At 25.6% G+C, this 23,953-nt stretch overlaps 3 protein-coding genes across 3 annotated transcripts; 2 read left to right on the top strand and 1 right to left on the bottom strand.

Annotated features, from left to right (window-relative positions):
* The first annotated feature begins 5,994 nt into the window (after positions 1 to 5,994).
* Positions 5,995 to 10,450, top strand: LOC135141118 (uncharacterized). Its single transcript, XM_064071974.1, has 18 exons — positions 5,995 to 6,059; positions 6,125 to 6,164; positions 6,214 to 6,328; positions 6,424 to 6,557; positions 6,609 to 6,732; positions 6,788 to 6,817; positions 6,874 to 6,967; positions 7,027 to 7,163; positions 7,223 to 7,413; positions 7,477 to 7,572; positions 7,734 to 7,768; positions 7,828 to 7,924; positions 8,107 to 8,187; positions 8,879 to 8,931; positions 8,998 to 9,145; positions 9,987 to 10,083; positions 10,175 to 10,267; positions 10,322 to 10,450. The coding sequence occupies exons 3-18, from the start codon at positions 6,244 to 6,246 to the stop codon at positions 10,402 to 10,404; spliced, it is 1,578 nt and encodes a 525-aa protein (XP_063928044.1). The 5' UTR covers positions 5,995 to 6,059; positions 6,125 to 6,164; positions 6,214 to 6,243; the 3' UTR covers positions 10,405 to 10,450.
* LOC135141095 (BEACH domain-containing protein lvsB-like) lies at positions 10,450 to 12,881 on the top strand. The gene is made up of 13 exons (XM_064071949.1): positions 10,450 to 10,593; positions 10,782 to 10,837; positions 10,901 to 11,017; positions 11,071 to 11,142; positions 11,241 to 11,365; positions 11,420 to 11,577; positions 11,633 to 11,760; positions 11,816 to 11,978; positions 12,032 to 12,125; positions 12,186 to 12,301; positions 12,354 to 12,440; positions 12,491 to 12,610; positions 12,667 to 12,881. The coding sequence occupies exons 1-13, from the start codon at positions 10,458 to 10,460 to the stop codon at positions 12,879 to 12,881; spliced, it is 1,587 nt and encodes a 528-aa protein (XP_063928019.1). The 5' UTR covers positions 10,450 to 10,457.
* A 576-nt stretch (positions 12,882 to 13,457) lies between these two features.
* LOC135141094 (sister chromatid cohesion protein PDS5 homolog B-B-like) lies at positions 13,458 to 23,953 on the bottom strand. The gene is made up of 22 exons (XM_064071948.1): positions 23,905 to 23,953; positions 21,040 to 21,174; positions 19,089 to 19,198; positions 18,946 to 19,040; positions 18,622 to 18,767; positions 18,501 to 18,562; positions 18,247 to 18,342; positions 18,056 to 18,172; positions 17,832 to 18,006; positions 17,193 to 17,283; positions 15,573 to 15,639; positions 15,255 to 15,381; positions 14,966 to 15,103; positions 14,768 to 14,827; positions 14,598 to 14,692; positions 14,430 to 14,541; positions 14,238 to 14,369; positions 14,022 to 14,167; positions 13,861 to 13,963; positions 13,692 to 13,811; positions 13,606 to 13,635; positions 13,458 to 13,541 (listed from the first exon to the last, which is right to left on the bottom strand). The coding sequence occupies exons 2-22, from the start codon at positions 21,166 to 21,168 to the stop codon at positions 13,458 to 13,460; spliced, it is 2,235 nt and encodes a 744-aa protein (XP_063928018.1). The 5' UTR covers positions 21,169 to 21,174; positions 23,905 to 23,953.

Raw genomic sequence — 23,953 nt, 5'->3', positions numbered from 1 at the left:
GCCTTTCCAATCAAGTACTTTGATATTATTATTATTATTATTATTATTATTATTATTATTATTATTATTATTATTATTATTATTATTATTATATTATTATTATTAATATTATTATTATTAAAGTTGTTTCTGGTTTACGATGCTTCGAGTGGTTATTTAAAAAATATCTTCAATGATAAGAGCGAAACTTCTATTGGAGGAAAAAGTGCAAGGGCACTCAAACTTCAAAATTCCTGTAACTTTTCTCTATTGGACACAATTTTATTATGATACTTGAAATAAATAAATAATTATAATTTTTATAATCTTTATAAAACTTAAATAAGCCGCCACCCCGTTGGCCCTTACTTTCCCCCGCGCCTTTCCAGTGGATGTTTTCATTAACTCTGGCTCATTATTTTTTCTGATGTTAAAAATGTACGCGTCCAATATTTGTACCTCTTTAGTTTTATTATTATTATAAATTTTGTAATTTCATTTTTTTTAATGGTCTTCAGTAAATTCAAATTTTATTTAGGATTCATTACAACCAATCACGTGAAACGGGACATCTCAACTCTCAACTTTTCCCAAATAAGTAAATCTTCATCTTTTATTATTATTATTATTATTATTATTATTATTATTATTATTATTATTATTATTATTATTATTATTATTATTATTATTATTATTATTATTATTATTATTATTATTATTATTATTATTATTATTATTATTGGATTAGCTGCCTCACAGAATATTTTGAAATTCTCTTTTTCTGTCTCATTCGATCCGGTAACTTTTTTTCATTCCAAAAACTGAACGGTTACTCGTTGGTATTTATATATATACTACCGTCGCTCTGTCGTTAATTAATATTTACCGCCAAATTACACCAGGCAGGATATAATATTGGCCGGCTTTCTCAAGAAGTTGGGCAGGACTTAAGTTTAGTTTTACTTAGACATGCCTTTTGTTTTTCACAAGAACTCGGTTTCATTTTTTTAAAGAAATATTTATTCACCTATTAACCAATAAAAAAAGTTCTAAATGACCAGTTGGATTTACTACTTTCTACTTGTGTGGTTAAAAATAAGGAAGTTTTAAAAATCCTCTTTGCCTATACGACTTGGCTCCGCTTATATACGGGTATCCTAATAAATAATAAGAAATAATAAGTTATAATAAATAATAATTATAAAATAATTGAAGACTCAAAACTTCTTTTGGCTAAAACTTTAAAAGCGGCCGTTAATCAAAGGAATGTGTACAGTTACTTTAATTTGGCACAATTTAAGAAGGTTTGTCGGGGTGTCTTTTTTCCATATTTTTTGATGATGATTCTTAATATGAACTTGTGTGGAGCCTTTTTCTTTGCTAATAAAAAAGGTTGCGGCATTTTCTCGTTTGTTGGTGATTTTTCAAGAAGTCGAGTTTTCTACTGACGAATGCGTCGAACTTCTTGCTTTTGTTCTTTCTGAATTGAGCCTTTTTAACCCCAACATTCACAAGGCACTCCAACTTTTTTTTTTATGAATTTTTATTGCCAACTAGCGGGTTTTTTTTATTAGCTAAACCAAATTTTTTGGCTTTTACTGAATAATTCCAACTCTACTTGCTTTGCTGTTCGTTTGAAGGTACATATTATTATTATTATTATTATTATTATTATTATTATTATTATTATTATTATTATTATTATTATTATTATTATTATTATTACTATTATTACTATTATTACTATTATTATTTATTATTATTATTATTATTATATTAAGCTACTTGAAACTCTTGCGCTCATCCTTCAACGCTTCCCCAATGCTGCTCTTCTATCCGTTTATTTATAAAATTTATATTTTTATATAAAAAATATTTATATTTTTTTTTATTTTTTTTAAGTTTATTAAGTGAACTTAAGAATTTAATATATATTATTATTTATATTTATTAGAAGAAATTTTTATTTTTAAAGAATATTTTTCGTAATTTATTTAAGAAAAGTGATGAAAAAAAACTTTTTTTAAAGATTTTAAAGTGTAATAGTTTTTTGTTAATTTGGTTATTTTTTTTATTTTACGAAACTTCTAGTAATCAAAAAAGTTTTATTAATAATTAAATAACTTTTTTTGATAAAAAAGAACAAAAACTCCATGTTTACTCCCGACAACATATTGGTCCTTTTTGCAAGCTTTGGGCATCCGAATTCAGTTTATTCGTTGCTAAAAATTCTTCAGTATCTTTTTAGTGAGTTCTATGTTGGCATTTTTTATGCTTTACAACTTTTATTAGGGAAAAAACTTTTATTCCGCAAAAGTTTATATATAAGAAGTATTCTCTTTTTTTTCTTTATATAAACAGCAACAAAGTAATATTTTGATACTATTAGTATTTGGTATGTACAATTTTTTTTACCAATAAATTTGTGCAAAATGTAATGTAATGGTAGGAATTAATTATTTTCTCACAATATAAATAAAAACAGGCAGTATTTTATTAATAACGCACGTCATTATTAACATTTATATAAAGATAATTGTCCTAAAGAAACATTTGCTGATAAAATACGCCATCCACATTTGTTCTACCGTCTCATTGCTCAGTTTCTGGTCAATGGCAGCTGTGATCGCGAGAGTTATGAAGTTCTTATTGGTATTGCTTCCATGTATATAAAAGGTTGGTGGTAATTTTTTATTTTTTTTTACTTTTATTAACATTTCATTATAATTAAAATTCCTACTTTTACTTAATATTATTATTATAACATGTTAAATGTATAATATTTTTTAAATTTCTTTATATATATTTAACTAACTTTTTTTACTTGTAGAAAAACAAAACACTTTTTCGCTCAAAGACTTTTTTTCCGGATCGTCTAATAAAATCTCAAGGCCAGTGGTAGTAAGTTTTACTATTAAATTTTAAATTAATACCAAAATTACTAGTTTGTGCCAAGATATTTATAAATAATCACTGAACTAAAATGGGCATGTTTTATTTATACCGTATCAAATTTCTCTAACATAATGTATTTTTTATTTATTTGATTCTCATTAAAAGCTTTTATTCGTTTCTATTTCTTTTTTTTAATAATTTTATGAACTATTTAGGAGTGGCTATCGGTGCGCTCGTGGAAAGAAATTCCAGATAAAAATATTAGTGGTGTTTTTAGTACAGGCGTGGCTTTTCAAGTTATTCGTTTACATTAATTTTTTTTTACTTTATTAATATTTTTTAACTTTTTTATTATTAAAATTTTTTTTAGTACATAAATATAAATAAACAATAAAAAAAATTTATAATTTTTTTAAAACAGTTACTATTATTATTTTTAAATTGTGTTATGAGAAAGTATTTACTAGTAAAAAAAGTATAAAAAATAATTAACTTTATAAAAAAAAAATAACTAATAACTTTTTATAAATTCCCAGCCTTGCGCCGTACTGGCGGCAATGCATTTGATTCCTTATTTTTCCACCAATCCTCGCCTGTTTATATTTTGTGTTGAACATCTTCATTATCTTTTTATTGTTGACTACAATTTGAAGCTTAAAATGATTGACAATCAACTTATTAAGCTGCTTTGCAAGGTGGCCTCTTTATGGATTCCTTTTTTTTTTTAATTCCTTATTATTTTTTTTCTTTACTCATAAATGTTTATATTTATTATATATTTATTCTTTTACTTATTATTGTAATATTTAAATATTAAATTATCATTTACATCATTATTGTTATTTATTATAATAATTGTTGATATATTCTAGAAATTTACTTTAGATTCTTATTATTAACTTATTATTACCTTTTTTAAATTTATTTCATTATCTCTAGTAAAAATATAGTATTTTACTTATTATCATTTTATCATTATTATTAGTTATGAATATATTTTCTATATTTTTGTGTTCTTTATAATATTTTTTATTTCCACATTTTTTAACGTTCGCTTTTTTTCGTATTATATTGTTTTCTTAATAAGGTAATTGTGGTTAGCTACATATATATTACTTTTTATATATAAAATCACTATTCTTACTATCTCTGTATTTTTACTTGAATCTTTTGTTATATTTATATTTATATGATTAAGTTTTCTTATTAAATATAATAAAATATACTTATATTATAATTATTATTTATTAAATATACCTTTTTTATCATAATTTCTTTTTATATTTTTAAAATATATTTATTACTATATATAATATTTACTTCTATATGATTATTATTGTTCATTCTATTACACTATTAAATATTATTTTACTAATTAACTTTTTTTATGAAAGTAACCATTTTTAAATTAAATATTGATACTTCACTCTTTTTTATTTAGTATAATGATTTGTTAAATTATTATATATTATTATTGGATATCTTTATTTATTTTTACATATTAGTGTTCTATATTTACTTATTATTTTAAATAAAAATATATTTTATTTCTTTTATTAAATTTATATTTATATATATTTATAAGTATATATTTATATTTAAAGTAGTCTATATTAATTTATATTTTATTTATTTATTATTACTTTCATTATTTTTTTACTATTTATTATTAACTTTTTTATTAGAATTATTTTTTTATTTATTATTATTATTTAAACAGTATTTTCAAGTTTATTTATATAATATGTTTAAAAAAAAATTTTTTTTGCTCTAAAAAAAAGTTCTTTCTTTACATTTACTGAATTCTTCCTTGTAGCATTTATACTGTCACGCGATGAACCTTCCACTCAGCTCAGGTTTTTATATGTTCTGTTCACTCATTCTTTTTATAACAATTTTTTTAAAGAAGCGGAAGATACTTTGGAATGCCTCGTGGATTTTTTAAAAACTATTGGATCATTAGTTAGCCAATATAAATCTTTGTAAAATATTAAAAAAATGGGTCATTATATGAATATTGTAAAATATAAACAGAATAATAATAACGATTGTAATAATGTAGTAATAATAATAAAAGGCATGTGATACAAACTCTGGAGTATTGTTTTCTGTACTGGATGATATGCTTTTGGAATTTTACAATTTAGAATATTTATGCGATGCTAAAAACGTTATTATTTATTTATTATTTTTTACTGATTTATTTATATTATTATTATCGTTATCTTAAGCATAAAACAGCTAAAAACTTTCTCAGCGAAATCCGCAACTCTATACTTCTTTCCGTGCTAACTCACTTCACATGGTAACTCACGTATTCATTTCGTCATATGCAGCATGAGTTTTTTAACTAATAAAATAAAAGGTCACAGAGTGGAGTGGTAGGGCAAGATTTAAAGCGATTTTGTAACCGTTTTAGTCGACTTGTACAGTGGTGTTGCTCTTCCGTTTTGAGTTCTTTGCGGGGACTGGCCAGCTATAGTACTGCCCACCTGGTTTCGATTTTTTGTTGTAAATCACCGTTATTATTGAAACTTTTTTATTGAAAGATTGAACAATCGATCGTCATCGAAAAAAAGGATCTGAATGCTCAACAATTCTGTTCTTTCCGAGGCCAAAATAATAGCTTCTCTGTGGATCTTTTTCGGACGGTGCTGAAGTCAGTTCTTGTTTTTTTTGAACTCAACACTTCTTCGAACTTTCAAGTATTTTTTTGGGCCCTTTTTTATCTTTTATTTTTTTCTCTTCTTAATTTTTGTATTAATAAGGAAACTATTGTTGACTTTGTAGAGCCCATTTTTCTCTGCTTGTCTTCTAACAGCAGCGACACTTCCTTTTTAGATAACTTTATTTTTTTTGCTCTTTCTGAGCGAGAATCACTGTCTATATTGATTCCACGTATAGACGTGAGTTCATAACATTTTATGCCCTTTTACGAGTTAACCCAACAATTTTAATAAACAGATATTTAGCGCTTTAATTTACTGTTTGCATAAGCGCGCTTGTTTTGGCCAGAGAATGGGCGCCAAAGATCATGATCACGAGGCCACACCCAATGAATGCGCTAGTTGCGCTTCTCGTTATTTAATGGTTTTACTTCTGAAAACCTCGTGGGGGCTCTCTTCCAAAATATTTGATAAAAACTGCTCCTTTTTTAGTGAAGACTTCGGGAATTTTTTAAAAAAGTTTACATGACTTTTATTATTTTTTTGGTTTTTATTATAAGAACAGCCACTTTTTATATGTAAAGGGGAAGTTTATATTGTTCAGTTAACAACGAAATTGTCAAGGTATTGCCTTAAACAAATTTTTAAATTTTTTTTTTATGAATGAAAAAAGAATAAAGAAATCATTTGCACATTAAAAATTATGCCGACCGCGGAAAACTTAATTACAAACGCCAGTAAAAATGTGATGGCGGAATGCAAAGAAACAATCGCTCAAAAACTTTCAGGTTTCTATTAGCTCCGCTTTGTTTAAACATTGCACTATAATATGTTTTTAGTTTTTTTGTATTATCCAATTATGTTATTCCATATTTATATGCAGCCTATAACGAGCAAACTACCAAAAAGACACGTAAGTTGCAAGCTGAAGTAGATGCTGAGTTAAAAAGGCTTAGTGATCTACTTCAAATCCTGCAGAATGATTCCCGTGCTTTTTATACTCAATTAAAGAATGAAGTAAAAATATTAAATCTATCTAAATAGTTAATTTTAGCATCTGTTTAATAGCTGGAAGTCCAAGAATCTTCCACAGTTGCTCAAATAAAAACCTTTATGCCTCTGCATGAAGAAAATTATTGGACGGCTCGATACTCTAAGCTGACTTCTAATGGGAGATTTCCATCCATTCATGGTAGATTAAAAAGTCTACTCATCTTTTTAGTGCCGTTTTTTTTATTTATTTATAGATTTGCCTGTAAAGTTGTGCAGTTTGGAAGGTCAGCACTCTTTTTAGCACTATGATAATGTGGAACATATTTTCACTATATTTAAGGGCCTCGTAGAGAACGAAGAAAGTTTAAAGTTTATAAAAATTCCAGTGACTATTTGCAGAGTCGGAAGAGTAGTAAAGTAATTGTCAGCAACCTGTAAGCCTATTGGTTGTTTAATTTATATTCTTCATTACTTAACTGAACATCGCTATAAGTTCATCGCGTTTGAAGCGTTTGTTAAAAACTGCAGAGAGTCTAGTGAAAAAAAAATACGGATGGGACCACCTTTGTGGGATGAGCCGGGCCAATGCCATTAGGCTTTTTTTCTCCGCTGTTAAGGCCTCAATACTTTGTAAGTTTCTCTTTGCGTAGCACAAATAAGAGGAAATATAAACACTCTGCTTTGTTTAGCATTAGAAATTGGTAGCGTTTCCTTTGATTTGGATCAGTCTGTCTTTACAAACCTCAAATTGACGAGACAAAGGAGAGTCTCCAGTGATGACACCAACTGCAAGCTCACCACTCAGCGCACACGAATGAAGCGCCATTCGTCCGTTCCCGACCTATCCAAGCTTCCTAAACAGTACGCCTCCTGGGATTCTGTAACCCGCTCATTACATTTTCTGTCGCACGTACCATCCAATCATTGGTTCATCACTAAAAAGCTACAAGATATGACCGTCCAGTTTGTTATGCAAACTGGCTTCCCCGAAAAACAAAAACGAGATCCCTTTTTTATAGAAAACTTCATTGAGCTTCAGGTTTGGGGATATTAATAATAATTAATAAATAATATATTTAAACTATTAATTTTTAATATCACTATTAAAATGTAAAAGTTATATTACTTGTTTATATAGTTGTACAGTTATTTTAATGATTTTCTTAAAAACATAATCATAAATTTTATATATATGTATAGGCGAGCCATCATCTGGAGCTCCTTGACCCGCAAAAGTTTTCCTTTTTTTTTTGTTTCATAATTTTCTCGTAGATGTTTTTCAAACTTTCATTAGTCGAAAGTCTCCTGAACTCCTCCAATTAGAATCTTATCTGGAAAAGGACGAAAAATTAAAAGAAGTTTACGACTGTACTCTTTTATCGCTAAAGGGGGTCTGCTTACATATGTTGTACTTATTACGGGAACTAAATATTTATTGACTTTTAGTGGGTTTAATTACCGTCATAAATTTAATAAATAATAATAATAATAACAGTGTTGTTTGTTGTTGTTAATTTAAAAAATCGTGTTAAATTTTGTAAAATAAATATATATTGTCTATATTTCTATGAAGGCTAACACTGGCAAGTTTCTTATAGGAAGTAACTTTCTTTATTTTGTTGAAAAGTCCAAAAACTGCTCTAATAATAACAAGGTTCAAACCTTAGCAACATTTTTTTATTCATGTATATTATATATACATATGTATTATTATTATTTTAACCTCTTTATATTATATAAACTTTACCATTTGTTTATAAATTCATCGCGTTGAGCGTCATTATATTTTTTTAAGGTGAAATTTCTTTAAATATGACTATTTTGATTGGCTGTAATTTTATAATCAGTCACAGGCGTGCACTCATATATTGTAATTAGTAGCTGTTACTAAAAAATAAAGAAAGTCGAAGCACTTTCTACGCTTCGTCACTTTCTAAACATATCGAAAAACCGAAGTCGAGTTTTCTTAAGCATACAACTTTTGGGGCTTTTGAAAAAATATCTTAAAAAATAGTGAAAGAAATTATCACGTTTGGATATAAAGGACTGCTGCTTTTAAGATAGAATTTTGTTTTTTAGTGAAAGGGAGCAATTGGCAGAATAAAGAAGAAAAATTATATACTTTACCATATAAGGGAATGTTGAGAGTCGTGAGACATTACTTTAAATAAGTTGCGGTTATTATTAATGGAAGAAAAATAATCTATTGGTTTTTATAAAGTTGTTTACTTGAATATAAAGCACAAAATTTAGTATTTATTGTGAGTTTTGCTATAAATATTAAATTTTGCTTTATTATCGCTTTCATTAATAGTATCATTACTTTTATATTTTTATTATTGTAGCTTCGCCACAAAAAATGGCCTTTCAATTCTGTAAAGTTTATCCATTTGAGGCGGTAACTCTTAAACTTCTGCTAAAAAATTAAAGTTTTTTTCAAGCGCATATATTACTACAAAAAAAGTTATCTTCTTCAGCACACCGCACTCGAATTTTTTTACCACGTGCGAAAACCCAGCATGTTGGTGTTCGATACTAATGGGATACGAGACAGAGTTTTTAACTCCCTGCGAGCCATGGATCGTAGTGGCCACATTATCTTTGTGGATCAGGTTTTTCATTATTATCATTATTATCAGTATTATTATCATTACCAGTTATCATTAGTAGCAAAGTACCAATAATTTTATAAGCGCACCTTATACTAAGTCGGGCGCCTACACTTGCTTTTTCACTGCCACACACCCGGGCCTAATAAGCCTACTGTGCATGCTTTTCCGGAAACCCCTTTTAACCAATAACAGAGCGAGTTTTCATATTCTAATCACAAATCTTTTCATTGTATAATCTACTGAACGTACTAAACTCAGAGGGTCTAGTCAGGTCCATTATTAAAAATACTCGTGTTTAACAAAGAAGGTCCAGCTTGTGCGAAGTTTCTTTCTGTAATAAAAAGAGGATGTCTAAAGAAGAGCTCTTTACGGAGCTTGTAGAGGCTCTCACTACATTTTTTGTACTTTTGATATACATTCCACTTAAGTACAGTTACGCCTTAAATCGTGTTACTCATAATAAAAACGGTTATAGCGCGATTTTTCAATACCTATTTGCTCCAAAAAGGTTAATAGAGCAGATCATAGTTTCATTAAAACTTCTCTGTTTCTTGTATTTGTTTCGTTATAATAAAGTGTTTAGTTATGTTACAATCTTTTAATAAATTTGTATATTCTTTCTTTTAAAATATTGGTCAAGGACGAGCATGACGACTCTCTAGTTCCCACCTAGATGAAGGGAATGGTTATAAGTTGTTTTGTTTTCGGTTAAGTTAAAGTTCATACACTTTAAAAAGTAACTAAGCAGAGGATAGAGTAAAATAACTTTTTATATAATGCATATAGGAGCATATAAAATTTTGAAATAGGTAACGTTCTCAATTATTATAATATTATATAGTTAATGATGGAGAAAGCAATAAATACCATGTCCGAAAAATGGTCGCAGGGCAAGCTAAGCAATTTTGAGTATATTTTAAACTTAAATACCTTTGCAGGTTCTTTATATAATAAATACAAATTAATTTCATACTATTAATTTATTCGATTTATTTACGAATAATAAATTTATTGCATATGAAAATAAAGGACGTACTTACAACGATTTAACCCAGTATCCCGTCTTTCCGTGGGTTTTAAAGGATTATGAAAGTTCCACTCTCGATCTGAAGGACCCCAAGAGTAACTTATAATTATATTATAATATATTATAGTCATTATTAATATTAACAAAAGTTTATCGCGACTTCTCCAAGCCGATGGGAGCGCAGACACTAGAGCGTTTGCAGCATTTCAAAGACAAGGAACTTATAAATTAACAGTTCTATTCTTTTATATTGTTATTACTTAAAAACTACAGTATAATTCTCTTATGGAGATGAACAAGTTTGGATTTGAGTTAGCAGAAAAGCCATACTTCTACGGCTCCCATTATTCAAGTGCAGCTTCAGTGTTGTACTTTTTAGTGCGAGTACAGCCTTTTTCGGATCTCTTTCGAGACCTTCAAGGTTTTACTCTTATTATTAAACTGTTTATTTTATAATATAATTTATTATTTCTAATAAACTTAATACATTGATTAACTGACCAAATTTATAATTATAATATTCTTTTCATATATATAATTTAATTTGTTATACTTCAGTGCAATAAGTTTAATAACGTTAAATTCAACATTTTTTTCGCTGCTTTTTAGGAGGAAAGTTTGATCTTCCTGACAGAATGTTCCATTCTGTGGGGCATAGTTGGCTGGTTGTTTATTATTACTACCATTGGTATTAATATTATTTTCCTTATTCTTCAAACTTTTTCCAGATTTCTTCTGAACTATCTTCTTCCGATGTTAAAGAGCTTATTCCAGAGTTTTATTACTTACCTGATATGTTCATTAACTCGCAAAGTTTTCGTTTTGGTGAGAAGCAAAACGGCGAGGTAATAAGTGCGGTATAAGGCAGTGAATATAACGAAACATATACAAATTATAGATTGTAAATGACGTTATTCTTCCTCCGTGGGCGAAAGGAGATCCTCGTTTATTCGTTATGCTGCATCGCCAGGTGGTCACTATTAATAAATAAATAAATAAAATAGATAATAATAATAATAGTAATAGTGAAAATATAATTATAATAAAAGTAATTATACATTATAAAAGGCGCTTGAATCCGACTATGTTACTCTCCATTTACCTGAATGGCTGGACCTTATCTTTGGGTACAAGCAGCGCGGACCCTCTAGCGTGACTGCCTTAAATGTGTTCCATCCGCTGACCTACGAAGGGTATATCTCATTTTTTGCGGTTCATTACATTTATTGTAACGTTGCTGTTGGCAGAAATGCAGACTTGGACGAAATAGACGACGACATCCGCCTTGAAGCCATGCTTGCGCAGATTCGTAGTTACGGCCAAACACCAATTCAGTTGTTCTGTAAGCCTCATGTACATCCTTCCGTCTCGCGGGCGTCGCTGTGTCTAGAATCGGTGGGCGCTGGTTAGGGTTTTTTTGGGCTCCGTTCGGCGTTATTGGCTACAACTTATGTATTTAGATCCTGAAGTTTTGCTTTATTTTACGAAGAACTTTGAATGCACCAACATTACTTCTTTTGCTGTGACAGCCTCAAAGTTAATATCTCTTTCAGAAAAAAAAATATTTCTCTTTCTCGGCACAGAAGAGGTGCTCCACCTTTGTTTGGTTGCGCTCGGCAGTTTTATAACGCTAACGCTCAAAGCTTATATTGTCTTATAACGAATGGGACGGGCGGCTCCGGGTGTCCAAGTCGGTTGATAATAAAACGTTTTTATTTGCTGATTTAGAATGTCCATTTTTCAACAACGATTCAATCACGTGCTGCTCTGTTTCATTGCTGGACTCTGTTTGTCGGTTATTTGCCGGTCGAAACTTTTATAAAACTTCTGTATAAAAACTGAGGCTTAACCACCAACAGGCAGCGAGAGCGGTACTATCTACATGCTTTCGGTGCACCAGCAAAACGAAAATTTTAAAGTGACACCCTTAAGAACAACACATTCCCATTTACAGTAATTTGTACCCATGCCGTAACCCGCCACTGTTTTGCTTTTAAGTATATAAACTTATAGAAAAGTCACATGTGTCGCCACTTGTTCGAGATATGGTCTTCTTGTGTCGGCCTCCGCGGATAACACGACGTATATTTGGGATTTGGCCTCGTTGGAAGTGCGCCATGAAATAACTAGTATAGTTGCTATTTATTAAAACTTATACAACCCCCATGCATTGTTTTTAAGGCGACGACGGACAAGTGCGAACATGCTTAATAGAAAAAATGCAAGGCGACATCCTCATGCTTCAGGATAAACGTGAAGCCGATACTGGTAGGCTCGGTGCTATTTTTTTAATAGTACATTAAATGAGTGCCAAATAGGGTCTATTCTGAGTCTTTGGGATATAAACGGAAAGCTTTTATGCAAAAGAGGTACCTCAGAAGTGATCAATTGCGTGTGTTTCTCCAATGAGAAGTTCGACTTTTCCAAACTATTTGCGGGTGAGTAGCATTACTTGTCATTAACTTTCTTGTAAACTTCCTCACACCACCAACAGGGTTAAACAACGGAGAGATCCACGTGTATTCTGTGTATGATTTGTCGCGTGTATTCTGCATAGAAGCGGTACGCGCTGTTCCTGTGACGGCATTGGCGGTCAATAAGAATAACAAGTACTTAATATCCGGCGATCGAGCGGGAGACGTCAGAATTTGGGGTCCAGTAGCTTTAAATAGTGAAAGAAGCAAATTTTCAAAATGGGTGGGAATATAAATAAACCAATTTTTTTTTAATGGGTGTGAATATTAGTATCATTATTATAAAAAAAAGTTTTTAAAGTAAATAGAAAATATAATGAGTTTTCTTATAACTCAAAAGATTTTGAACTTTTTCCTACAAACTAATAAGGAGCTGAAAAAAATGATTATCTTTTTAATTCTTTTTAAATTAAGTGTTTCCATTTATACAAATTTCATAAATATTTGTACGTATAAAGTATAGAAGTCTGCTAATCTTATTGGTTCATCTCCTTCAATAAAAAAATTTATGAAACCGAAAGATTAATATAAGAAGGTAGTCCATTGGTTCATAATTTACTTAACGACGTACGTGTTTGGAACAGAATTTTCTTGCGTTTAGCTTATTGATTAATATGCATTATACTTTATTTGCAGCTAATAAATATTATTTAATATATTATTTTCATTATAATTATAATTTATATATTGATATATTTATCATAATTATTAAACACTTCGGGAAAAAAGTAAATTTATAAAGCGAGCGTAAATATATTACTGTTACTTTCTAAAAAATTCATTATATAATATGAATAGTTAATGTTCTTTATTATATTGACTTTTCTTTTTTACTTTGGACGCTCAGCAATTCAGATTCACAAAGTCTTTTGCTTTCAGAGACAGCAAGGGAGCGCTTTATTGGTGAAAAAGAGAATAATTGTAAAAATGAAATAAGTTATAATAATGAGGTTAATGACCAACTGAGTGGAACTTATCGGTTCCAGCGCCTGCCAAAAAAAGACAAATCAAAATCTCTAAAACAAAACGGCAAGAAAAATAATACCTCATCGAACACGTGTGCAGGTAGATGAAGAGCATCTACAAAAGGCGGTGGAGGCCATATGGTGTACTTGGCAGCGTGCTTGTGTAGCTCTTTGAGAACTGTGTTGCAGAGCTCAAGTAGCTAATAATAATAATGATAACACTAATAATAAGTATAATAATAATAATACATTTGGGTAATATTCTGAAATCTTCACTGTGACAGCATAAATATAACTGGCTTGCCTCTCGTCAGTGCGGTTACTAAGTGCACTCAGAAACACCTCAACGCACCTTCACGAAATATATTGAATAATAAGTAATAAAAATAATAAATTTAATGAATTATTACTTTTCTTGGACGCCCTTTTCTTCCTTTGTTATCAGAGCAATAACGAACGGAAGCAAAACTTCGGGGCGCACGGAGCCATCTTCTCGTTGCTGAGTGGATGCAACAGCGCGCAAATTAGCGACAAATTTAGGCAATAACTTCGCCGCCTTCGATAGTTAGTGATAAAAAAAATAAAAGTAATGCAAGGAAAATAATGATTATAAACAGCCCACCAACTTCTTCGCTGGGCGAGTCCTTATATGGCACCACAAAAAGTGAAGCATATGAGTAGTGTAAAGGCCGCTTCTTATAGATCAATGCTTTGTATAAACTACCAATAAACGCACTTCTTACAGCTTCACATTCGTCCTACAAGAAACAATATTGTTGCTGAGTAGTCATAGCAAGCCAATAATTTTATAAGCAAACCTTCATAAGAAAAGATAGACTAATGAGGTCCTTAAAAGAGAAGCGCTTAGCTGAGCTAGCCAATAGTTTTAGAAGACAAATACCGGCTTCCAAACGCAGGCAGCTCTGGTCACTGCCCGATGGGTGAAATAGGTAATCTTTACCTTAGAATAAAACACGTGGTGCTACCTTATCCAATCACCTGTGGTATTGAAGTAGCCTGTGCAGAGCTTTTTGAATGTTTCCTGCTCTTCCAGCTTTGATAATATTTTTAAACTGACAACCTGCAAAAGATATAATTAATAATAGTAGTAGTAATAATAATGACAATAATAAACATAAATAAAAAATAAATAAACCTTCAATTTGCACAAATCCGAACATTCCTCGAACGAGTCAAGCTTTTTAGAAGAATCGGGCTTTCAAAGTAATAATAATAATTTCAATAATAATAACGCTTCACAGAAAAAAAAATAATATTATATAAATTTTTAAAAAAATATAAATATTAAGTTTTTAATGAAAAGCAAAATACAAAATTCATAATAATTAATTACAAAAGACGTTAAAAACGAATGCAAAATTTCCTTTATTTTGTATAACTTGTCTTTAAATTCTTCAGATAAAGAAAAATACTTTAAAAGTTCGTTTAATGAAACAAGCATGAGAACATCATCGTTTTTGTGCGTTAAACTCTAACGAAATAATAGTGAATAAAAAAAATTTAAGAAAACAGAAAAAAATATAATCGTAATGAAGTACTAATAAAAATATAAAATAATAAAAGAATAATATGTAAAAAGTATAGAAGTATATCATAATAATGGTTGCTTAAAATATAATAACCACAACTAACGAATCAAATATAAGGCCTAAAGAGCTAGGCGCAATAGAATTGGCTGAAAGGATAGAATACTTTGATAGTATTGGTGAATGCTTGCCAATAAATTTGAAAATAGCCTCAAGTAAAGACCTTTACACAGAAACAATAATAATAATAGTCATAATCATAATAATAATAAGAATAATAATAATAATAATAATAATAATCATAATAATAATAATAATAATAATAATAATAATAATAATAATAATAATAATAATAATAATAATAATAATAATAATAATAATAATAATAATAATAATAATCATAATAATAATAACTGTATATCATAGTTTTTGTTTTTAAGTTCAGAGCCAATAACAGTTAAAAGTTTCATGGTAACCAATGCTATTGGTGGCAAAAGAATTAAAAATATTATAATATTAAATTTAGTAAAGTTACTATATAAGTAATAAAATAAAAGTTCTTTATAAATAATTATTAGTAACTATATTCTTCGTGGCTTTTAAAAATAGAAAACACTAGAAAATATATCTATAATAAAAGATATTATAAAAAAACATAACTTTTCGTTGAACTCTAATATATTAGTAATACTTTCTAGTAATAAACATAATAAAAAGTAAAAATATATATAAAGATATTAAAGTTTAATATTGATAATAATAAAAATAATTAAAATAATTATGAAACTTAATATTAAATTAAAAACGAAACGTACTTTTGAGTATTGCTTAGTAATAATATTCTTATAAAAGTATAAAAAGTATTTATTACTATTAAATATTTATTATTTCATTATTTTAATATTCAGTATTTACTATTTAAAATTAAGTATTATTCTTAATACATGTCATTAAAAATGATAGATTTATAATATTTGATAAAATATTTTTATATATAGTAATAAAAAAAGACCCACGACCAAAAAAAATTTAAAAAGTAATAATATCGGGCTTCTTTTACTTTTTAAAAACTATAAAAAAATTTTGGCTCAAGCAAAAATAATAATGATGATACTCAATTAAAATTCCAAAATATATATATATATTAAAAAAAAAAATTGCCAAGGAAAATAATGCTAAACTTCTAATCTCATAATAATAAGTTGGGAGATAATATAAACCAAAATAGCACAACTTTTTAGTAGAAATATTTTTAACGAAACGTACTGAGCAGGCATATATATGTAACATAAGAATAGTATTAAATTTATAAAAAAAAATTAAAAAAAAAGGAAATTATATTAAATTATTTATATAAGTAACAAAATTTACTGAAAAAAAATTATAGCCCTCTTTAGTGGTATGCAGAAAGGCCTTATTTATATATGTATTATGGGTAGCGTGTCGGGGAAAAAAGGTGGAAAACCCCGCGTTTTCATAGGATACAGCTCTTTTATAAAAGTAGTTTCCCTATATTTACAAATTTATTTATATACTTCAAAAAAAATGCTCTTCTCTGCTATATTTGTCTTGTCACCCTCTTGATAAATTCCTGTTCTAATGAGAATGGGATGTTAAGCATGTACTTTTTTTAGTGAATATTCAAGGAGCACTATTGAAATTTAGAATAATAATATAAAGAGTACAATGAATACTTCTACTCTCCAAAAAAATATAAAAATTAAACAGGTACTTATATTCCCACTCATAGCGCGCTCTGAATTTTTGGATCAATCAAAATATAGAAAAATTTTATTTGAGCTAAAAAAGGAAAAAAATTGACACTGGCCATATATTTTTCTATTTATAATTAATTTTCTTTAAATTACAGTACTGCAAAATTTTAAAATAATAGCAGAGAAAATTGTGAAGCTTTTTTTAGTTAGTAGTATAAAAAGATAACAAGAAATAAAAAAAGAATATAAAGATAATGAAAGTAAAAAAATTGTTATATATACTTAAAAATAGTGATAATGATAAACATCATAACTTTACCGCTTTGCGGTTTGCCTTCGTTTAAAGTGGATAAGTAAAACTCATAATAATCGAAAGATATGGCCGGCTCGGGGTATAATTTGGTGATGAGCTGCAATATTTTTATGAATATTACATAAAATATATAATACATCTTTAAAGTATATATAAATTTTTATCATAAAAATTTATTTTCTTTGTAGATAATTTCAATAAATCAAGAGCAATGCGGGCATAACTTAGTGACAAGCTACACTATTTTTATGAATATCAAAAGATATATTTTTCAAAAAAGTTTAAAAAAGTTTTTATTAATAAAAATTATACTTTCAGAATATGAAATACTAAAAATTCATGAGAAAAAAGAAAAAAATCAGATTTGCTATTGGATGTCTCTTAAAAAGGGCATAAATAGATGCAATTAAACGCAATAAGCCAATAAGATACAAGTACTGGACGTGCTTAATATTTTCAACATATAAAAATTCACTAAATTAAATGAAAAAAAAGATATATAAGTATATTATATAAACTTTGCTAACCAATCAATCCACTTATAATTTATGATAAGTATATTAACCCTTCAAAAAAAAGTTAAATAATAAAAGTAATACAACACTTAATAAAAAAAAATTTCTTTAGTATCACTAACGAAGATACCATTAAAACGTTGGTCAAATTCTGTTTGTCAAGTGGTGAAATAAATTCTGAAAACTTCATATCACTGGGTGTCTCAGTACCGTAGACGAAAGAGGCGAGGCGGCTGAACAAAATACCACTAATCAAAAGCTCCTTTTTACTTTTCATTATTTTTAGAAAAGCATTCATGGCTATGCTGCAGTGAATGACAATTAGTAGTAAATAATAATATTAATGAGATATACTTGTCATTCACTAAAAGAAGAAGCATGAATAAAGTTGCGGTGACTGCTTGTTCGTTATTGGATTGTTCTTCGGTAATACCAAGAAATTTACTGAGCACAGTTTCAACGATAAAGTAACTGAAAAGTTCATTATTATTATGAATATTATTTTTATTATTTTATTATAATTATTATTATTTAAGTATGTAAACCTCTCAGGTTCATCGTTTAAATAAGTGCAACGAAGTACACGGTTTGGTATCCAAAGAAACAAAGTAGCTTGAACGAGTTCTGGTAACTCAAGAACTCTAATAATAGTAATAATAATAGTAATAATAATAGTAATAATAATAATAATAATAATAATAATAATAATAATAATAATAATAATAATAATAATAATAATAATAATAATAATAATAATAATAATAATAATAATAATAATAATAATAATAATAATAATTACGTTGTAACATATTTGTGGTACAATCGTGACAAACCCTTTACGGCTTCCTTACGAACGGCGCTCTGCAAAAGATAAAAGCAGCCAATCCCTTATGGAAAAATAATAAGTGCTATTACTGGACCTTTCTATCCAATAAGCGCTTCCCCACATCTTTCAAAGTTTCTTCAGTTACAGCAAGTCGATTGTCAAAAAGCGAATCACATATGCACTGAATGGACTCGACACGAACTCGGTCGTCAGGATCAAGAAGGCGTTCTCTGAGCAGTTCTTATTGGAAATGAGCATAAATAAACGATATTAAATATATAAATAATAATAACATATGCAATAAAAAAAGCGGAAAGAAAAAAAATAGTTAATAGAATAATTTAATATTAAAAGGAAGAGAAATGTAAGAATAGTTAGAAATATTAGGAATGGCTAAAAAGTTTTCGATAAAAAAAACCGGAAATATCCGTCTTTAAAAACTCGTGACGGAGAAGCGCTTGTTTTATATTTTTGACAAGAACGAGGCGGACCCGCACGTCGACGTCTTTTGCTCTAAAAATTTAAATATAACAACAATAATAATAATAATGAATAACAAACCGATGCAGAAGGCAAGCCCAAATGTTCGGGAACTGTTTAGCCAATAAAGTGGCAGAAACCAGAGAACAGAGACATTCAGTCACTAGAATTCTTTCTTCAACGTTCTCTGCCTTTTAAAAAATATAATAAAAAAGTAAAGCTTTAATAAAAATTAAAATAATAGAAAAAGTTTATAAATCGAAAATCTCAAAGTAAATAAAATTACTTTTTCTCAAACTTTTGTATATTTGTCATATTAAAAATATATAATAGATAATATAATAAAAAATACATAATAATAAACTTAGAGAAACATTAAAGCCATAATAATAGTAGATTAAAAAATGTGTTAATATAAAAGTTATTATGACTTTTAATAATAAATAAAAAAATAAAAAGTAAATAAAAATAATATATAGAAAATAAATAAAAGTAAATTAATTAAAATATTAAAACGTAAAGTAAAGATAAGTAGTTTTACATTTATATTAACTTTTTTTCCGTTTATTATATTATTTTCAAGTAAATATTTTTATTTATTTTTATTAAATGTAAAATTAATAAACATTTTTATTTATCTTATTTATATTTATTGTACTTTTTCAAAAATATTTACAATAATATTTTTTATTTATTCTTTTTATATATATTAATGTAAAGCTAAGTAATTTATATTTATGTTTCTTTTGTTTTTTTTCATTGTATGTTTTTTTCTCATTAATATCTTTTAAAAAAAAAGATATCTATAATTCTTTTTTATTTTTCTTTTCATTACTATATTATTTTTTATTTATATATATAAATTTAAGTAAATTAAATGTTAAACATAGTAATATTCCTTTTTCAAAAATATTTTTTATTGTTTTCATTTATAAATATTCACGTAAATCAAGAAATAAATATAAAGATTTCTTACTTTTTTTTTTTTTTAAATATTTTTATAACTGTCTTTCTTTTATATAATTTTACGTAAAGTTAATAAGATGTCATTTCTCCATTATTATATATAATATTCTTTATTTATTTATTTATTAAATTTTCTTGAAAATAAAATATATTAATATTTTCTTTATTTTATTTTAAATTATTTATTTTTATTATTTTATATATTATTATTCTTTTTCTCTTATATATATTTACGTAAAGTTTACAAAGTGATATCATTATTTTAGTTTTTTTCATTCTAATATGTTTATCACTTTTTTTACATGAATATTTTTTGTATTCTTTATTTATCATTTTATTTTGTTCATTAATTTTTTTTTAGTAAATGAATTTTTTTTCCCTTTGAAAATAAATTTATGAAAAGTTATGAATATATATATATAAATAGTATTTTTTTTCTCATATAATTATAATTATTATTATACATGAAAATTTTTTATATTCTTTATTTTTCATTCATTACGTTGATTATTTTATTAAAAATGAACATTTTTTATTATTATTATGTTTATTATTTTTATATATGAATATTTTATATATTCGTTGTTTTTTTTCTTTACTTTAATTTACGTAAAGTTAATAAAAATATATTTATTTTTTTATATTCCTTAATTGTTTTATATATGAATTTTTCGTTACGTTAATAAAAATATATTTATTTTATTTAAAATTCCTCATTATGTTTATTTTTCATGCATTTGCTTTATATAAAAAGATATAGATTAATATTTTTTCCTTTTTTTTCCTATATACAATTTCTTTTTTAATAACAATTATTTTTTTTAATAAATTTACTTAAAGTTAAAAAAATTTAAAAATATTTTTTTCAGTTCAATATATCTATTATATTTTACATAAATACTTCTTTTATATTCTTTACTTGTTATCTACTTATTAAAATTTAAAGTTAGTAAGTATATTTTATATGACAGATTCTTTTTTACTTTATACTAATATTTTTTATATCCTTTATTTTTTTTTTGATAAATATTATGTTAAATATATAATAATAATAATAATAGTAAACCTGAAGGCGGGAGTGAAGCTGGTGAAGACAAGTGTCTAATATGGAAGGCGAAAGGATATAAAGTTTCGTTAAAAGGGAGAGCGCGTCTTGAAGTTTTATCAATTTTTTGTTATTGGCAAACTTTTTCATTATATACTTTGAAAAAGGTTAATGATAATAAATATAACAAAATTATTAATAATACCGAAGCAAAAATATAAATATTATTATAACTTCTTGGTATTTCCAAACTATTTATTATAAACTTAAAAAATAAATATAATAAATAATGTTTTATTTTTATTATTAATGGTAAAACACTTTATTAATATACTTTTAAAAAGCTAATATAAATTTATAAAATGTTTATATTATTAAACTTTTTTATTATACAATTTAAATAAAAAATATATCTTTAAATAAATCTTTTTTTTATGTATTATTAAAAAAATATATTTATAAAACAATAATAGTCATAAACTCTTATTAAACAGTTTAAAAAATATATAATATTTTTAAACTTTTTCGTATTTTTCAAACTTTTCATTGTACAGTTGTTGTAATTATTAAAAAAGTAAATATAAATTCATTACTTTCAAACTTTTTATTATAAAATTTGAAAAAAGTTAGAAGTAATAAATAGAATAATTGTTATTATTTTTAAAATCACTGGAATTTAAACAAGAATTTAGTGTACTTTTAATAATTAATCATATAGGAATAATATTATAACACCTTTTATTTTTTCATTATAAACCTTAAAAAGTACATACATTATAATTATTATTATCATGTAAAACAATTTATACACTTTTTAAAAAATTTAAGAAAAAAGTACATAATCTTATATAACTTTTTGTTATAATCAAACTTTTTTACTTTTTAATAAGTTAAATAAAATATTGTAGTATTAAAAAACTACGCAAAAATAATTTAATATTTATTTTTATATATTTATAAAACTGAAGAACAGAATATAAAAGTAAATATAAACTGTTAAATAAGTTAAAAAAATAATAGTTATTTGATATTACTTTTAATAAAACAGAAGAAGTCTATATTAAATAAAGACATAACTTTAAAAGAAACTTTTTCTAAACTATTTTATATATAATATGCATAAAAAAGTTATTATTTATATATAAATATTGTATAACCAAACTTTTTGTACAATAAAAAATAAAAAGTATAGTTAACTTTTTTAATAAAAAATAAATAAAAAATATATTGATAGCAATTTTTATACAAATGAAAAATTATAGAGTAAATATTTAAAGAGTTTTTAAATATATAATAAATATAAAAGTACTATAATAGAAAACTTTCCTACAATCAAAAAAATAAAAAGAATTTTTTTTGTAATACATAAAAGTTTTTTATAATAACTTTTTATACATATAAAAAGAATTTTTACTTCGTATTTATTATTATAAAAAATTTACTTGGATGTAGTAATATTCATATATAAAGAAAAAGTTTATGTTAAATAATATAAGCAAGTTCTTTTATATACAAAAAATATAAGTAAAAAATCCTTTAAACCTCAACTAAAATATTATTTTTATAATATATTTTAATAAGAAATAAAAAAATAAATATAGCTAATATTTGTTTTATAAACTGTGCAATAATAATAATTAAAAAAAACTTTTTTATACATCAATAATGATAATGAAAATCTTTTAAACTTAATCTAGAAGTACTATATACCATTATATTTTATATAAAAGTATAATCTTTTTTTATTAGCATTTAAACAATAAATAAATATTAAAACAATCCAAAGAGCTATAAACATTATTATTAAAAATATATTTTTTCTAATATATAATAATAAATAGGAAATTAAATTATATAAAAATAGAAATACTTTTTTAAAAAATAATAATAACCATTTTCGATGTTTATATATTATAAGCAGTAAAATAATATAATACTGATAATATAAAGTATATTCTACAATAAAGTGAATACTATAGAAAAGTTAAAGTACTAGAAATGTACATTATTATAAACCCAACAGCGCCACAAACAAAGAAAAAAAACTGCAGCACGTGCACGAGTCAAACTTTTAATATCACATGTGCACTGCTCTTGAAGATTACGCCGCCTTATTAAAAATCTTAAAAAAAACTATACATAAAATATTTCGCTTCGATATTAAATATTTTTATATTCTTTATAAAAATATAATGAATAAAAATAAAAAACAAAAAGTAATAAAGATTAAAATATATTCTCAAAAATAATAGCAGTTGTTTAAACGAATAAAAAAAACTATAAATAAAAATTAACTTTTATTATTAATATTTAACTTTGGTAATTATTAACCTAAACTATAAAATAAATAAAAATATTACAAACTATAATATTTTCGTCAATAAAAATTTTAAAATATAATAAAAGTAATACAAAAATTTAAAAATAATAACAAATAAATAAATAGAAGTAATGAATTTTCGTACAATTATAAAGACTTTTTTAAGGTATAGATCACAAATATTACTAATAATTATAAATAAATATAACAAAAATACACAAAATGACTTGTAAAATGTAAAAGTACAGAAAAAAATATTTATATTAAATTTTTTACATATTTATAACTTTCTTATGCGTATAAATAACAACAATACTGCTACAATAAATAAATCATATAATAAATGTAAACAAAATAACTTTAAATATATAAAAAAATAAAAAACAAAAAATATATATTATGAAATATTATTAGAAATAATAAATATCTATAATAAAAGTAAACGTAAAAACTTGTAATATAAAAAATAAATAAAAATATTTTTTACAAAAAAACACTTTTTTAACATATATACAATATTTATTACCAAAAAAATAATAAATAGTAATAAAAGTAAGCATAACAACCTCATTGCAGGCTATTTTCAAGATGGCTGGATTCGCTAGAATAATAATT

Source organism: Zophobas morio, unplaced genomic scaffold, assembly GCF_036711695.1.
Source record: "Zophobas morio isolate AGI-343-1 ecotype UQ-CSIRO unplaced genomic scaffold, CSIRO_AGI_Zmor_V1 ptg000042l, whole genome shotgun sequence".
NCBI lineage: Eukaryota > Metazoa > Arthropoda > Insecta > Coleoptera > Tenebrionidae > Zophobas > Zophobas morio.
Note: the sequence above shows the minus strand (reverse complement) of the source record. Positions and strands in the feature narration are given on the sequence as shown.

Excerpts from the sequence above, each read along its gene's own strand:
- LOC135141118 (XM_064071974.1), top strand. The coding sequence starts at position 6,244 with ATGCCGACCGCGGAAAACTTAATTACAAACGCCAGTAAAAATGTGATG. Across the intron at positions 7,573-7,733 it reads AAAACTTCATTGAGCTTCAG|GCGAGCCATCATCTGGAGCT; the intron begins GTTTGGGGATAT and ends ATATATGTATAG. Across the intron at positions 9,146-9,986 it reads ACATTATCTTTGTGGATCAG|TTAATGATGGAGAAAGCAAT; the intron begins GTTTTTCATTAT and ends AATATTATATAG.
- LOC135141094 (XM_064071948.1), bottom strand. The coding sequence starts at position 21,168 with ATGAAAAAGTTTGCCAATAACAAAAAATTGATAAAACTTCAAGACGCG. Across the intron at positions 18,343-18,500 it reads TACCACAAATATGTTACAAC|AGTTCTTGAGTTACCAGAAC; the intron begins GTAATTATTATT and ends TACTATTATTAG. Across the intron at positions 13,636-13,691 it reads CTGCACACGTGTTCGATGAG|GCGCTGGAACCGATAAGTTC; the intron begins GTATTATTTTTC and ends TTTTTTTGGCAG.
- LOC135141095 (XM_064071949.1), top strand. The coding sequence starts at position 10,458 with ATGGAGATGAACAAGTTTGGATTTGAGTTAGCAGAAAAGCCATACTTC. Across the intron at positions 10,838-10,900 it reads CTGTGGGGCATAGTTGGCTG|ATTTCTTCTGAACTATCTTC; the intron begins GTTGTTTATTAT and ends AACTTTTTCCAG. Across the intron at positions 12,441-12,490 it reads TAAACGTGAAGCCGATACTG|GGTCTATTCTGAGTCTTTGG; the intron begins GTAGGCTCGGTG and ends AGTGCCAAATAG.